The 16,565-nt window shown below is 53.1% G+C and overlaps 1 protein-coding gene across 1 annotated transcript in view; it reads left to right on the top strand.

The window, feature by feature from the left end:
- Window positions 1-16,565, top strand: part of CACNA2D2 (calcium voltage-gated channel auxiliary subunit alpha2delta 2) — a 209,560-nt gene that overhangs the window by 151,483 nt on the left and 41,512 nt on the right. The window contains exon 4 of the mRNA XM_059479961.1: window positions 15,814-15,873. Within this exon, the coding sequence (XP_059335944.1) occupies window positions 15,814-15,873 (60 nt within the window). The remainder of the gene's footprint in view (window positions 1-15,813; window positions 15,874-16,565) is intronic.

Raw genomic sequence — 16,565 nt, 5'->3', positions numbered from 1 at the left:
TTGTGATCAGGGGCCCAAAACTGACCCCAGGATTTGATGTGTGGCCTCACCAGTGCCCTGTGTAGGGGACAGTCGCTGCCTGGTCCTGCTGACCACACTATTGCTGATCCAAGCCAGTTGCCATTGGCCTTCTTGCCCGCCTGGGCTCACGTTCAGCTGCTGTCAACCAGCACCCCCAGGTCCTTTTCCACTGGGCAGCCTCCCAGCCACTGCCTGAGCTGGCTGCAGAGGTACCCAAGGCAGCATGCACAGGCTGAGCATCCTGGAGGTAGGATCCCCATGCTGGCTGCTTGAGCTGGATGAATGACCTTACCAAAGGCACATGGAGACCTGTGCCTTGCTTCTGCTTGGGCAACAAAAGGTTGTCATTGCAGGTGGCAGTGGGGTGCAGCCAAGTAACATGGGATGGAGCCAGGCAGCAGCGTGTCCAGGGCAGCTTAGTTGGGGCATCAGGGATTCATGGAGGTGGGATGACTGCTGAGAACTTGGTTTTGTCACCCCTCATGGGTGGGGATGGAGAGGAAGGTCGAGGCACCCGGTTTGGGAACCTGCAGCAGAGGCTGGGGAGGCTGAAGAAGCAGGAGCAGGCTGAGGACAAGGACACGGCAGATTTCCTTCCTATCATAAAATGCTATTTTGGTACCATCTCCCCAAGGTGGGGAGGGTTGGCAGAGATATGCAAAGACTCTCAGAACCATTTTGAATGGCCTTGATCAGCCAGGTGGAGACAAACTGCTACAGCTCAGCCTCCGGGGACCAGGGGGCCGGTGGGAAGGACACACAGTGTGCCTGTGTCCATGGGACAGCCATGGCAGAGCCCTCAGAGCAGGTGGCAGAGGTGCTACAAGTGCCTGGCACAAGGTCAGCAGGTGGCTGGCAGTGACCTGGCCCCTCACCCATGGCGTTTCAGGTGCTGGGCCACAGGAATGCTTTGCACACAGGAGTGACCACAGTGTCCCCGGGCTCCTCGCACCGCAGCGCCTTCCCCAAAGGTTACCTCCAGCCAGAGGCGCATTGTGGGTAATGAGATGCAAATTGATAGCAAGACAATAAGACTGTCTTGTGAGCCCTTCGACAGGGGCCAGTGTTTAAAAGTCAGCCTGATTGCCTCGCTGGCAATTTGCATAGCATTAACCAGAGACATTCTCTTTTTAAACTTGAACTTTTTTTTTTCCTAGAGGTCACCTCAAAGTAATTACAGCTCTGGCAGTCGCTTCATGAAAGAGAACTCTGTGGTCGTGGCTAGAGTGTGAGGAGGAGACTTAGCCAGAGTGGGGAGTGGGGACACCTCTTCATGGGAACTGGGGTGGGTTTTAGTGTGTGCACTGAGATAATTCAACAAGAGAGTCCCACTGGGTGCTGAGCACTGCCTCTGCCATGGGAGACACCAGGGCTTGAGTCCCAGCACATGAAAGGGATCAGTCCCCTCTGTTGTTGTCTCCAGTGCAGGTACAACCTCCTCCTGGGCCTCACCTGCTTTGCTGGGCTGGAAGGGGATAGGGTAACCATGTTGCCCACTTGGGATGCTGTGGTGAAGCATGTTGGGAGAGCCAAGCCCTGGGGTGTTTGCACCTTCTCTACAGTTCAGTTCAAGGGGGGATTCCAAGCTTTTTTCTTTGAAGTCATGGTAAAAGTGACCGGAGACCTCAGCCAAGGAGTTCTACAGGAGAGTAGTGTCAGGCTGCTGGGAGCACTGTGGCTGCTCTGCTCTGACCTAGGCCATTTACTTTGACAGTTGAATTCTTTGCATTTAAAATTGGCAGGTGTCCCTTAGTCTCACAATTGGACAAGATGATTACCTCAGGTCACTTCCACTTGACTGTTCTGTTCTGTTCTACTCTACTTCGCTGTACTCTGGTTTTTAGCAGGTTGATTGCTTAGTGCAGGTCTTTGTAGCCCACTTGGTTTGACCAAGGTGAGGAGCAGTTCTTTCCCTGGCAGCTCTGCCAGCAGCCCTGAGGAGCAGCCTGGAGCAGCTTGGAGGGAGATGGGGCTGCCCAGGCGTGAGCTCTGCAGAGGCTCAGCTACGCTGCTGCAAATAGAGAGCCAGGCAGTGCTCTGACAGAGCACCTCTCATTACCAGAGCTCTCCTCAGACACCAAGCACATGCTCTATGCTCAGCCATCCCGTGTGGCCATGGGATGGTGGCTCCAGATGGTGTCTGTAGGGTGGATGGGCTCTGCCGCCGGCTGCGCCGCGGTCCCTGCGAGGCGGCACATCCCTGCCGTGGGAGGCAGTGAGTTGGGGTGGTGATGGGTTGGAAGAGCCAGCTGGACAATTTTATCACCATTAATATCATTTGTAGTTATGCAGGCAATGGCTATGATACAAATAATTAAATCTCATGCTTCACAGCATCAGCTGATGGCTTGCTGCAGTCAGGAGTGAATCTCCTACGCAGAGTGCACGCGACTGATTAACTCTGTTAGAGGGCTTGGTTTAGATCTCCTTCCTCTGGCTTGTTCCTCAGCTTCCTCCCTCCTGGCTGCAGCTGTGAGGCTCAGCACCAGGACATCCCTTCCTCCTCCTTCACAAAAGCCCTGCTGTATTAGGATGCTGGAGATGCTCAGAGGAGATGCCATTCCTGCTCCTGCTGCCTGGTCTGCAGGTAAATCTGCCTGCTGGGGCATCCTCTGCTCTTGCCCAGGACCTTCAGGCCATGTGCTCATTTTCCTCCCACCTTCTGGCAGCCCTTAGATCCTGAATCCTTGGGATCTTTCTCTCTGGACTGCCACAAAGCACCAATCATCTCCTGCCAAACCAGTGTGTGGCCATGACCTCATCTCACAAAGTTCTTCAGCCTCCTCCTCCTCCTTGTCATCACCTGGAGAGGTTCCATTCTCCAGGCTGAAGCCAGCTGGACACACACACGTCCTTTCCTTTTTTTGTGGCATCATTTTGCCTGTCTTTTAGCAGATTATTAGAGATGTTTTCCTGAGAGCAGAGCTCTCAAAGCTCTTCTGGGTTTGTCAGCAGCTCTGGCACTCTTGATGTCTTCTCCATTCCCTGAGCAGCCCCTTTCAAGGACAGTATCCCAGCCAAGCCTGGAAGGATGAAGATCAGCAGTGTGATAGCACCGGGTTATTGACCAACACTCTCAGCAGGTCACTGTGGCACTGTTCCTTCTTAGCTGGGAACAGCAGAGCTGTTCCTGTGACTCTGTGCCTCATCAAGGGAATCAGGGTGGGAAAACTGAGCAGAGAATATTTTTATATTTTTCCTTCTAAGTTTTTTTTCCTCTTTCCCTCTTTTTTTTTTCCATTCCTAAAGATTGAGTATAATCAGAGCTAATCAGAAAATTATGAGCTGTCTGATTGCTGATTAGATTCCTAATGTTAATATAGTCAAGAAGCCTCTCTTAGTGTTGTATTTTAAGGGAAGTGTAAAAATAACATCTTAGAAGGAGCAAGGCAGAGCGGCTGGAGCAGCAGGAAACCCTGCACTGGCAAAGGAGAGCAGGGTTTCACCACTGGCAAGAACTCAGGCCAGCAGAGAGGGAAGGGACAGGACCTATCAGAACTGTACCCAGGTGTGAATGGGCTGCAGAGCCTGGGAGGAAGAGCATAAACCAGCTCTTCCCGCAGGTTAGTCCTTGAGCACACCCAAACCTGAGAATTTTGCTGCTGAGCTCTGGAAGAAGGCATGCAGCTTGCTTCTTTCCCTTCCCAACAAAGAGAATTTTCACCGATTATTTAGTTCACTCATCTCCCAGCATCATGGCCCTCCTCACCTGCTGCTGCAGGCCAGGGGTGATGGGTGAAGGGAGTCTGGGATGTGCCCAGCACCCCTGAGTGGGACCTGCAGAGACTTGCTGATAGTGGTGGAACCCCCCTTGCCCAAAAGGCAGGGCTGAGATACCCTCTGGGGTGCTGGTGAGCACAGAGAGGATGCTCCTGATCCTGGTGAGATTTGAGGGAAATCCTTGTCTGCTTGTGCTTGGCTGAGCCACTGCAAAAATCTTCTGAGCCTTCCAGAAGCAGATTTAGAGGGCAAGACACTGCATGGTGCTGGCCCAGGACTGAGGTTTTGCCCTTTGTCTGTGTTCAAGCACTGAGGATCAGTCCATGGGGCTGATGCCTCGAGCAGTGCAGTGCAGCTGCCAGCCCTTTCTGCCACTTTCCTCCACAGTCCCCAGCAGCAGCAGCAGCTCAGCACTAACTCTGAGGCTGAATGCAGGTATTATGTTCTGGCACACCAATGTTCCTGTTAATAAGCTCCTCACCATTCACGGGGTGTTTTACTTTGATTCATCCCAACGGCAGTGCTTTATAATGGACTATATACTGTAATTGTCCCCCATTGTCACCACTTAATAACTTAGTATGATGTTATCGCAGCCATTCGCAGGCTTTTTTGCAAACTTTGATGAATAATATTTTGTTCTTAAGGAATAAAAAAAATAAATTGAGGGAATGGTGAAAAGAGGCAGAAGTTGGACAGAAGTCTGCTCTAATTGCAGAGTGGGCTCAATAATAGAAATGTCCATAGCATCCTGGCTGCTTTTGTTTCTGACTCTCTGGCAGCATCCGCTGGGCCAGCCAGGATGGAGTTGCTTAATGCCAATTAAATACCATTTATTTTTTAAAACATCTTGATCAGCCAGAATTGGCTCTGTGCTTGGGGAATTTGCTTTGCTTTGCTCGCTCTTGACAAGGCTGAGCTCAGACACAGCAGATGGGATCCATATTCATTTCCACAGGGATAGGGATGTGATGTCCATGGGGTGATGCTCATGGGGTGGGTACAGGAGCCATGAAACGATGGGCAAGAGAGTGCAAATGTGCATGGCTTCAGCATGGCAGCAGCCTCAACATCTCTCATTTGGGGAGAACTTTGGGCTCAAGGTGGAGCAGCTGCAGGTAGAAGAGCTGTGCTGGAGGCTGGACAAGCATTTTCTCCACATTTGAGCTCTCTGGCTGCCTCTCCAAGTTAGATGTGCAACATTCCACTAAATATTTGTGACTCCCAAGCATTTGTCAGCTCTGAATGCTTATGGTACCTGATTCCATGTCTGGTAGAGGAAGGAAAAGTCCAAAGGAGATCAAACCCTGAATATGATGAAAAGAAAGGTGGGGAGGTAGATGCCTGGGCTAGAGTGCCCTGGGTGGGAGGCAGGGGAGGGCTCTTCAGCATCAGGTAGGGACCTAAATGAGTTTTTCCCTGTAACACATGTCTTGACCTTTTTTTTAAAAATGAAATCTATTTTATTAATTTTTTTTTATCAAATCCGTCCATGAAACATTAAAGATATGACTGTGGAAAAGGTCAAGGAACGTGTAGTTGTTGAAAACTTGTTCCACTTGATGGCTTTTCCCTTAGGGAAGCTCCTCCATGCTTTCTCGGTCTTTAAAACAGAAAGTGTCAAGTTGCCTTGAATTTTTGGTTTAACAGAAACAGCAAAACGTGTTCCTGGAGCAGGACAGTGGAAGGGCACTGCCGGTTCCCTTGGGGAGCTGCTGCATCAGCCCAGTGCTGGCACAGGGAAAACCTGAGCTGGGAAGGATCTGTCCCCACAAACACAGACCCCAAAGGAGGGTTGTGGGCTCTCCATCCTGGAGCCAGGTGCCTCAGGGAAGGGAGAGACTTCTCAGGGGCTGCTCTGCAGTGAGCACATGTCTCAGACAGAATTAATAAAGACAAAGCCTGAGAAATGTGTGTAGTAGCAAGTTGTCCTGTGCTTTGAGTCCTTCTCCTTGGCCTGGGTCTGTCTTTGTTCCCCATGGGAATGGAAGGCTGCCACACTGCTGCAGCAGGGGAAGGAAGCTGAGCTCTCCTCACAGGGGCTTTGTGAGCACCAGCACTACCCAGCACCACATCTGCTAGGCAGGAGCCAGATTTGCAGTGGGCAATGAGAGTTGCTCTCCTTGCACATGCAATGAGAAGGAACAAAAGAAAGAAATTAAGATGATAAGGGAGTCAGAAGAGGGCCTGTATGAAAGTTCTTTGGGCAAGTTATGTTACTGGTAACATCAGAAGTCTGTGTAAACCAGAAAATAGGGAAGTAGAGTGGATACATCTGCCAGGGGCTGGGCTTGGTGTGGAATACACCAGATCCCCTGAAATCCATGGTAGTTGTTCTCTTCTGTTTGGTTCCTTCTTTCATTGTAACTCAGGATGCTGGGCCATAAATGGAGCTTGCTGGGCTATAAAAATGCAGAGTTGAACAACACTGAAATTTGAGGCTCCAGACAAGAGAGAATGGGTGAATGGAGGGCAGAAGCAAAGCAGCAACCATCCTGCTCCATCAGTATAGCCTGGATTTGTCCAGTGGTCCATAAGCATCAACACAGGGATGGGGACTGAAGGGAAATACTGTGTGAGGATTTGGGGCTTTGAATAAGAAGGCACAGGAGTGGGAAGGCACATTAGGACATCTTGACAAAGAGCAATGAGTCTGAAGAGCTGCAGCTTTGAGCTTAGCCAAAGAGCAGGAGGCTGAAGGGCCAGGAGAGGGGAGTGAGCACCTTGATCTCTAAAAAGGGTGTCCCAATGGGATGAGAGTGGGTCCTGGCAGCCTGGAGGCTGCCCCTTGCCCCACGGACATGCCAGGGGGAGCTGGATGAGTGTTGAGGTCACCGTGAGCTGTCACATTGGGAACAGCCATTTGGTGGCCTCCTGAACTTGCTCCCTTCCACCTCCCTGAAACTTCCCCACCTCACCTGGAGCCACTGGGGCTTCTTTGCTGTTTGTCTGAAAGTTTGAGCAAAGCTGGTTCCAAATATTGTCCTGGTTTTTAGAGCAAAATACCACTAAAACGTCCTTTTTGCACTGCAGTTGCTTTTTTTTGGTGTTAAAAACTGGCAATGTCAACTGCTCTGCTTGTGTTCCTATCACAGAGGCAGTGGAGGCTGAGCAAGTGCTCAGTGTGTCCAACCCCTCTCGGGCTGCAGGACAGTGGCTGATGGCACTGGAGGACACCAGAAAGATGTCACAGTGTCCCTGGAGGGCTTCAAGCAGGGAAGTTCTGTGGGTTTGCCGGGGCTGTGGGGTGGGCGGTGGTACTCTGGGGCACTCTGGTGGGAATTAGTGCACGCTGCAAATGTGCCTTAGCCCAGGAAGAGAGCAGAGGAGCTGTGGCAGCCCCGGGGGTGCCGCACAGAAATCCCCGCGCGGCAGCAGCGGATAATGAACGAGCGCTTTTTAAAGCTCGCACATCACAGCGCAGCCAGAGGTGATGCCTTAAAATAAATCGATTGTAAGTGGTTTCCAGTGCAAACTTCCAACAGCCTCTGCTAGAGTGAAAGGCAGAGAGCTGAAGGGGAGGATTTCAAAGGCACTAAAGGCTTCATGCCCATGGAGCAGGGAGTCAGGGGCCTGGCATGATGCAAGCTGCATTTTAGGTTTTCAGGGATGCCCTCCTGCATCTCACAGGAGCTTCTGTGTTGTTGGCACCATGTGGGGAACCACAGGGAAGCGTGAGCCACTCCTTGAACAACTTACCCTCTTCATGTGGAACTTATTTGTCCAAAATACGCAAGGATAATGATAAGGAAGGATTTATTTTTTTTCTTTTAAGACTCTGGCTTCTAAGACCTGGCCAGGCAAATTCCTCCTTCTCCTGCCCAAGTGACAAGCTGTATCACTTCCTTTTTTTCCTTTATTTTTAAAAAACCTTGTTTCCTCCAAGCTCTAAGTAAAATTGATTTTTAAGTGCAACTATCTCTTATAATTGCTGCTGAAACGCCTTGTGGTTATTGTAATGGATTTTGAACTGTGACAAGCCCTTCTTGATGATCGTAGCAGGAGGTCCACAGGATATTTGAGTGTGGTTTAGGGAGCACTGTTTGTTTGAATATTTGGAGTATATTTGGGAGGAGATGGGGCTGGAGCAGTGGGCTGAGATTGAGACTGACATTCTGGCTCTTCCACCACTGCAGAAGCTGAGCCTGCCCTGGGACCCCCTGCGAGAAGGGACCATCTCCAAAAATCCTTTGTAGGAGCCATGTCCCTCCAGTCACCCATCCCATGGGAGCCACAGCATGCTGGCATGGGGGGAAAGGAGATGGAAGGAGCCCAGGGCAGCACCATCTCCTCCTCCACAGCTTGGTGAAATGCCTGCTGTCACATTTCCCAGCTCTGACCTTCCAGCAAATGCATCTTGACCTGAATTATTTCTAATCATCTGAAACTTTATTGTGCAGCTAGCGGCTGCTTGTCACCCAGCAGGAGAGTCCCCAAGCCCTTCCAGTCGTGGCAGAGCTCTGGCAGATGCACTGCACCATGCCAGGATGCAGTGTTTGCGCCCAGCAGCTCACCTGCCCTGTCCCTGCTGCTGGCAGGACCCTGGCAAAGCAGCTGTGGGTAGCAGCACCCACCAGGCTTTTAGCCTGGCAGCCCACCCCTGAGGGGCTTGGATTGGGAGGGACAGCCCTGACACTGCTGGGGCACACCTGTCCCACCCACAACCAAAAACAACTCTGGAGTGATGTTTCTCAGGTGGTTTGTATCCATCACTCCTCTGGGATGCTGCTGGCATGCCCCAGCTCTTCAGCACCTCCTGGGAGGCAGCCACCAAGATTCCAGCTTCATCCCAAGAGAGACTTTGTTTCTTTGACAGCCAGAATTTTAGACTTTTACTGGTCTGACTGCTGTGGAAACGGTCGGAACAGACTGGGCTTTCTCTGCCTTGCTCATCTTGTAAGCTGGTGCTCCAAAAGAGAGTGAGAGGTGTGAAATGAGCACCATTTAAAATGCTGGGCATGGACAGCTTGGAGAACTGTGCTGTCACAGGGCAGCTCAGTACTCCTGCTTGGCTCTCCTCTGGCTGAATGCTGGGATCCCAGAGCAGAGGTCCCTGCTTTCCTCTCCATCAGCTACAGGAGCTGCAAAAGGCTACTGTGACTGCAAATTAGTGGCAAAGGGGATGGAGGAAAAGGATTTTTCTCATATCCTGAGCAGGCAAGTGTGCCTGGTTTGGCTTCCCAAGGGACCACCTGCATCCCAAAGCCTGACAGCAGCACATTCCAGCAGGACTTGAGCATGATGATATTTAGCAGTACTGTTTAAAGCCATCTCTAATGGAAGAGCAAGGTTTGCTGCCATATGTCCAGGGTAAAAGGCAGGAGCATGCAAGATGAGGCAATGCCAGTGTGGCCAAATGCTCCTTCTGCTGACTCCACTCAGGAGAGGGACAGTGAGAGAGGCCAAGCCTGCCTGCACCTGTTCCTGGCCTCATCTCTCCATCCTGCCTCCCACAGCTCTGCCTCACTGCTGAGGGAGATGGGGACAGATCCTGCACCCTGGTGTGAGCCCTTCCTCCCCCAGGAGGGATGGGGCAGGAGCCAAGGAGGGTCTGAGCAGCTGAGCTGAGGTTTTGCTGTTGTTGGTCCCCAGGGGCAAGTGTTCCCTGGGTTTGCAGGGCACACAGTGCTCCTGCCCTCCTCCTCCTCCCCTCCTGGTGACAGGGAGCAGCGGCAGAGCTGCTCTCTGTCTGTGATTTTGGAAAGCAAGGATCCAGCCTCATGGAGCACAGGAACTCCAGGAGAAGGGTGACAGAGAGAGGCTTTTCTGCAAGGGGAGCAGAGCTGAAGAGAGCAGCAGGCACAGTTTGTGCTGCAGGGTGCCTGGTTCTCTGCACTGTCCTTTTGCCCTTGGTGCTTTGCTGTTTGTGAAAAGTTAAGCCCTTCTGGAGACCTGAGCAATATTTTGAGGTAGGAGAAACACCCTGAGCAGCAACACACTCCCTTTCCTCACCCTCTCTGCAAAGACATTGGTACCTCTCTTCTTGGGATGTTTCACTCCTCCCCTCCATGTGCTTGTTGGGATGGTGGAAGGAGAAACAAGAAATGCTGACAGGGGAACAAGAACCACATGCTGCAGGCCTGCAGAGCCTGAGTTACTGAGGTGCTCAGTAAAATGATGGAAGTTGTGGCTCTGGGGCTCATCCCAGGCCCCCAGTGCCACATGCTGGCTGTGCCATTGCCCCATATGGGGTCTGCAGCAGCTCTGGCTCTGGTTTAGCTCCAGCTCTGCACTTGTGACCTCACTGCTGGCAGGGCTGGCTCTGCAGAGGTGTCCCTGCTCCCTGCCCTGCCAGACCCCAGCAATGAACACCAGCTGGTGCAGAACCGAGGTCTGGGAGCCCTTGGAGGATTTCCCACGTGCTCTTTGCTCATCCCTGGGGCTTTACTTGCCCTCCCATGAGCAGAACATTAGCAGCCAGTGCTGGCTGCAGCCCCATCCTCCCTCATGCCCAGGCTGGATCCAGGTGCAAGGAGGGAGAGATGGGCTCTATCCATCCCTCTCCTCCTGCACAGCCAGGGGAGTTATTGACAAACAAGTTAGTGCTTTGGAAGAAAAATGCCGCAGCATATTTGAAGCTGCCTCCGTGATCAATACAGAGCCGTGGCTGAGCCTGCTGCTGACTGGATTTCAGATGATGGCTGGGGGGGTAATAAGAGCCCTGGGATCAACTGTCTGGGAGATTATTACAGGATGAGATGCTTCGCTGCTTTACAGTGTTTACTCAAGATTTATATTCCCTCTGTGTACGTAAGGGGTTGTTGTCTGTTGTCGCTGGTTGATCATTTTTGGATGGTGACGTGCGCGCTGTTGGGAGGGTTTGCTTGGGGTGAATTCCATGAACATGCTGGGGGTGAGGGGGAGAGCTGGGGTGGGGGCACCCTGGAGCTGGTGGCAGGAGGTGGCACCATGAGAAAGTGCCCTCTGCCCTGTTGCATGCAGGCAGGGAGGATGGAGACATGTGAAGCACATGGAATGGGCTTTGGCCTTTCCAGATGCTCTGCAGTAACAGGTGAGGCTTCAGGGTGCCCTGTCCATGGAAGAGGGGTTGGTACCAGAGAAGAGGGCTTGTGCCATCCTCATTCCTTCATTATGGAGGAGGAAGAGCTGCAAAACCAGCTCCTGGGGGATGATCCTGCCTGGGGCTTGAGTTCCTTGGCTTTGTCATGTGTGTTTGATTTCACCTTCTTGCCTTAACCTTTCACCAGCATTTCCCTGCAGGGGGAGGAGGGCTGGCAGCTGGGATGCTGTGTGGCACTCCCCTCCTGGTGGCACAGGGCTGTTTGAATCCCCAGCACAGATCTCCCCGCCCAGCCAGGCACTGAGCTGCAGAAAGTTAATGCAATTCAGAGCCTTGGGCAAGCTCTGTGATGAGGGTGATAAGAGCCTCCCTGAGGGAGTTAAAGCAGGGCTTAGCAGGAGTGGCTCTCCCTGGAGCAAACATCCCTAAGCACACACAGCTGCTGCATGATGGGCCCTGGCTGGGCTTCCACACTGGCTGTGGGGAGAAGCCAGAACTCCATCCCAGACTGCCTGAGGAGCATCCCCCAGCATCCACATCGGCTTGGGGCACCTGTGTTGAGGCTTGGACACAGGGGTGGCATAGCTGCTGTCACACAGGGCTGCTCAGTCTCCTTCTGCAGAGTGTTTGCTGTAATCCTGTTTTATAAATCCAGCCTTGGTCTTTGGCCTCCCTGAGCTCTGCTCTGCTGCTTCCCAAGTTAAACCCACTGATCTGACTGAGGCAGGAGCAGCCAGGGCATGCTTATTGCCATGGTGGGGCTGGGAGAAGAGATTTACTAAATCATTGGACCAGTTTCCTTTAGAAAGAGTCTGTGTGAAAATATCAGAGCAGTGCAGGATAGCCCCAGGTGTGATGGGGAAGAAGGGGTGACAAGGAGGAGCTGAGCATCACCCTTGGGACAATTCTCCAGCGTGCTGGCCCCTCAAGCAGTGCGGATGCCAACATCAGGGATGGTTCCTGCACTAGAGGGGAGGTTGTGGTCCCTGTCTGCGCCAGCTCTGCTGCCCCAAGTATTGCTCACTCCCAGCAGCTTTCCCATCAGAGCAGCTGTCCCCAAAAGCTGCTGCTGGGGGTGAGCACACGTGGGTGAGCCGTGCTCAGGGTGGGCTGAGTAGCAAGGTCCGGCAGCAAAGCCAGGGAAAAGCAGCAGCCATGTGTCTGCGGTTGCCATCCTCTGGGCAAACATGGTCATCCAAATTGTTGCCCCTTTCCTTTCCTGCCCATCTTCTGGGAGGAGCTCCTTGGAGAGCTGCTGTGCAGGGCAGGGAGCTGCTGAAGCCCAGCCCTGGTGAGCAGAGAGGGGCTCCATGTGGAATACAAATGAGTCTGGGCACGATAAGCCCGTGCAGCACCTTCCCCCTCGCTCAGCCCGCTGTCTGTCGGGATCTCCAGACACCAATCCCTGCAAATCTCCTGCTGGCCTTTCATGACCTTCAGAGTCGTTTCAATTCAGTGTTTTCAGCCTCTAAATCTCCTGTCCTTAGCCCTGGGTGACTTCTGGGGAAAGAAACGTGCTCCTTAAAGTGCCAGGGCAGTCTCTGCACCACAGCCTGCTGGAAATCTGCAGGTATTTCACAGCCATGCTTTATTTTTGGTAATTCCTCTATGTTTTGTTGCTGTTTGAACCCCACAATTGACAGCCCCAGGTCTGAAATCTGGAGAGGTTTTGATGACTGCCCTGTACCCTGCCAGGCTCCCCAGTGCACTGCCTGCCTCCTGGGCATCTCACAGTCCCTGCACGCAGCACACCTTGAGCTGCTCTGATTGATCTGTAACACTTGAAAAATAATGGTTTAATCATTATTAAGGATTAGAAATAATCCTTGAGCTGTATTGATCACAATAACATTATTCATGATGAACTCATTTGGCATTAATGGGGATGTCCTGCAGCAGTGTGTGGCTCCAGGCAGACCCTGGGGAGCTGTCAGTGGGGTTTGGGGGAGCAGCAACAAAACCCTGCCCTAACAAACACCTCCAGAAGCTGCTGTCCCACAGAGCCCCCTTGGGGAGGGACCAGTTGTTATTGGCACAATTTTGGAGGATCCTGAATCCAGCAATCCCCCATCCTGTTCCTGAAGCAGCCCATCTCTGGCAGGGCTGGATGGGCTCCCTCCAGCACCAGTCAGGGATGTGACAGGATGGGACTGCTCCCCTGGGACCCCCACACTCTGGGTCTGTCCCCTGTTGCAGAGGAAGGACGGCAGGCTGCCTGCTCGGCCCCTGTCTCCTCCCAGTCACATCTTGCTCACGGGGCTGAAATGTCTTTAGTGAGGAAAATGCTCCAGGAGCAGCAGCTGGAGGGCTCTGGGGACGCCTCTCCTGGGTGAATAGCCGGTGGCAGCCAGGAGCCAGCACAGCGCCCTGCTGTGGCTGTGCCATCCTGCTGCAGGCTCCCCCATTCCTGCTATTTATCAAACAAGAACGTCTGGGTTTCCTTTTTTATTTTTTTTTTTTTTAACCAAAATTGTGTCTGGTTTGACTTTGACAAATTGACATTTTCCAGAGGAAAAATATCTTCTGTCGAGGTGTCGTTCCTGGGTGTAGCCGTCCCTTACTGCACCATTTGCAACCCTCCAGGCACTTTGCACAAGGCAATGAATAGTTAAAGATGTCCATAAATCTTACCCTAGCCCATAATAAACAAACACACTCTTATCAAGTACAGAAAAATGCATATTTCATCACCACTGCCTTAAACGCAACTCAGAATAAATGCTCGTCTTTAATCAGCCATCTCAATGTATAAACAGAGCACAAAAGCTTGCAGGGGATGAGGTACAGAATTGGGCCACGGATTTTCTAGGCAGCTCTTGGGGGCAGGGATATGGCTGTGCAGGTGAGACCATGAAAAACTGCCCTGAAAATTCATATCACTTGGCTTTTCTGTCCAGCCACGTGTTGTTTCTCATTCCCTTCTGCCTGCCACTGGAGCCATAAGGATTTTGCTTCAATGTTCAGCTGATAGCTGATCTTTCCCCTTGGATGCTGGCCACTGAAAGCAAGCACTTTGATTTAGAAATCAAGATTAAGAGAAAGAGAAAAGATTAAACAGGAAAGTTTCAACCAGTACGTGCTGAGATTATGCAGTGATGGATTCGTGTTTCCCAGCATCTGATAAGAACAAGCTGCATTTTCAGGCTGGGGAGGGCCAGATCTGTGATTTCTTTCACCTTACTTTTGAGTGCCTATGCTTTGCCACACTCACAGAAATACAGCATCTGCTGCCACAGCCCTGCTCAAGCCACCCTGCCAGGGCTGGTTCTGCCACTGTCCTGCATGGCCAGGGGGGCACTGGGGCACCTCCTTCCCCTGAGCACCCAATTGGAAAGGCTGAGACATTTTGCATCCCTCTGTGCTGGTGGGAGTGCTGGAGAAGCTGGTGACAATGGGGACAGCAGCTGAGACCTGTGGCTGTGCCCAGGGCTCCTATGTGTGGGTGCTCTTATAGCTCTTATAGGAAATAATTTCCCAGGGATACCACTGGACTTCACTGCTGCCCCTGTGGGCTCCCACCAGCCTGCCACATGCCTGATGAGCAAAGGAATGCTTTTTTGTCCTGGGATTTGTGGTTCATGGTGTGGAAGTCGTGTGTGTAGCACTGGGACTCTTGAGTTCATTATGTGGATCTCTGTGGTGCCGCCCAGGCAGTGATTTGGGGTTGTTATTTCACCCAGGATGTCAGTGCTCCTTCCTCCTCCAGCCAGTTCAGAGTGTGAAAGCAGCCCAGGCTCACCTCTCTCCCCACGCTCTGGCTGCCAGCACCACCTGCATGGAGCAGAGCATGTCCATCCCCCTCCAGGGAAATATTTCTGCAGGGAATGAGGAGCAGGCGAGGCAAGGGGCTGTGCTGTAGGGTACATCTTCCCTTGCTCTGTGTCCCACTAACTCTCCAGGGAACCCTCTGGGGACTGCAGCAGCCTGGAAACCCTCATGGCCTGTTAGCCACTACAGACTGGCCCCTGGGGCTGGGAGCTGGCACTGTGCATCCCCTGGGAGCCTTGAACAGCTCATGGCTGGTGGGAGGCAGGCTGTGCTGAGTGTGGCCACACATAAGCCTCATGCCTCTGTTAGCAGTGAGTGTCCTGCCCCCAGGGCTCTGGGTGGCCCTGGGCTCTGTGGGCTGGCTCAGGACACTGGAATGCCTCCTGCTGGCTTTTGGTGCTGATCAGGTTGTGCAGCCCTGGCAGGCAGCTCCCCAGGCAGTGCCCACAAACCAGGGTGCCTGGGGCTGCTCATTTTGTTCTTGGCTTTATTTTCTTTGTGATGTGGAGAGGATCCTGTAGCCTGGAGCTCTCGCCCTGTTTATCCCCTTTGATTCCACAAAAGGCCAGATTGCAGCTTCTTCCAGGCACTGCAGTACCCCAGGGGCTGCCCAGTCTCCAGCCCTGCCCTGCTGCACCCTCTGTGCTGGTGAGGGGTCTCAGGGCTGAGCATCCAGTGAGGGTGCCCTGGTGCTGAGCATCACCCCATCCTGCTTCTGGCAAATAAATGCTGCTTCCTCTGCTTACCCTAGTGTGGCCATGGGGTACAGAGGGGTTAAATGTGGGTGGGCAGCACATTGCACCTCTGGGCCCCAGCACTGGCGCATTTTGAGGGGGTTCTGAGGGGGTTTTTGAAGAGTCTGCCTGTTTGCTCTGAAGAGTCTGAAGAGCCTCTGTTTGCTGTGCACAGAGCTGGGAGCTGTCAGTACAGAGAGCTGGGCTCAGCCCTTGCCCTGTGCAACACGAGCCTGCCCTGCTCCAGCTGCCAGGCTGCTGAGTTCAAATGGCAGCAGTTCCCCTGGAGATACTGGCTTGGCCCAGGAAAGGCAGGAGCAAGCAGGACAAACTGGCTCCCTGTCCCTGGAGCACCCTCCCAGGCTGCTGCCCACCGTGCCTCCTGCTGCCCCCTTGCCCGTGCAGCAGAGGGGTGCCAGGGTGCTGCAGGAACCCCCAGGCAGGGATGCTGGGCACTGGGGTGGCACTGTGCTCCTGGGCTGGAGTGGGCAATGCCTGGCTGCTCCTGCTTCCCCTGGGCTCATTCTTCCTTTCCCACTTGTTTTGCAGAGACTTGCCAACGCGGCGGAGAAATTCCAGAAGGCTCACCACTGGCAGGACAACATCCGGGTAAGGCTCCATGGCACCCCAGCCCTGCCCCCTGTGCCAGGGCAGCCACTGTGCCATCCCTCCCTGCCCACATTCGTGTCCCGTCCGTGAGTCACCGCTGGCTGTGCCGTGCCCCAGCCCCAGCGCCTGCCACGCTAATGAGAGCAAATGAAGCGATTTGGAGCTCGTTTGCAGCCTCGAACACACGGCGAGGAGAAGGCAGGAGGTGAAGGTCGAAGGGACAGCTCAGCAGTGAGGGGTGGGGGCTGAGGATGCTCCTGCTCTCCCCTGCTCTGGCACCGCTGGGTTCGGTGCTGGGGGGGGCTGGCACGGGGTGGCAGCAGCGGTGGCTCAGCTGTGGCACATGCCAGCAGTTGCGGTGGGGGCTGCTCCTGGGGAAGGAGCAATCTGGGCTGGGAGAGGGAAGACGCGGGTTTAATGATTGCATTTGACTTTGTAATTCTGGCGGTGATAGCACTCAGCAGGAACCTGAAGGATTCTGTCTGGAAATGCTCTCAAATTATAACCATAATACAAAAGGAAGGAAAGATTGTTTTTCTCCCAGTGCGAATGGAGTCTGCAATAAAAAATACTCCTGAGCCACCCAGCCCCTCCCTCTTGGCTAGGATGGCATCCTGCCCAGCCCTGAGGAACCTCCTGTATCCTCTGAGGGGACAGCCTGGGATAGCCCCACTGCCAGGCCAGGCTGCTGT

The sequence above is a fragment of the Ammospiza nelsoni genome, chromosome 11 (assembly GCF_027579445.1).
Source record: "Ammospiza nelsoni isolate bAmmNel1 chromosome 11, bAmmNel1.pri, whole genome shotgun sequence".
NCBI lineage: Eukaryota > Metazoa > Chordata > Aves > Passeriformes > Passerellidae > Ammospiza > Ammospiza nelsoni.
This window is presented reverse-complemented; position numbering and strand designations above follow the sequence as displayed.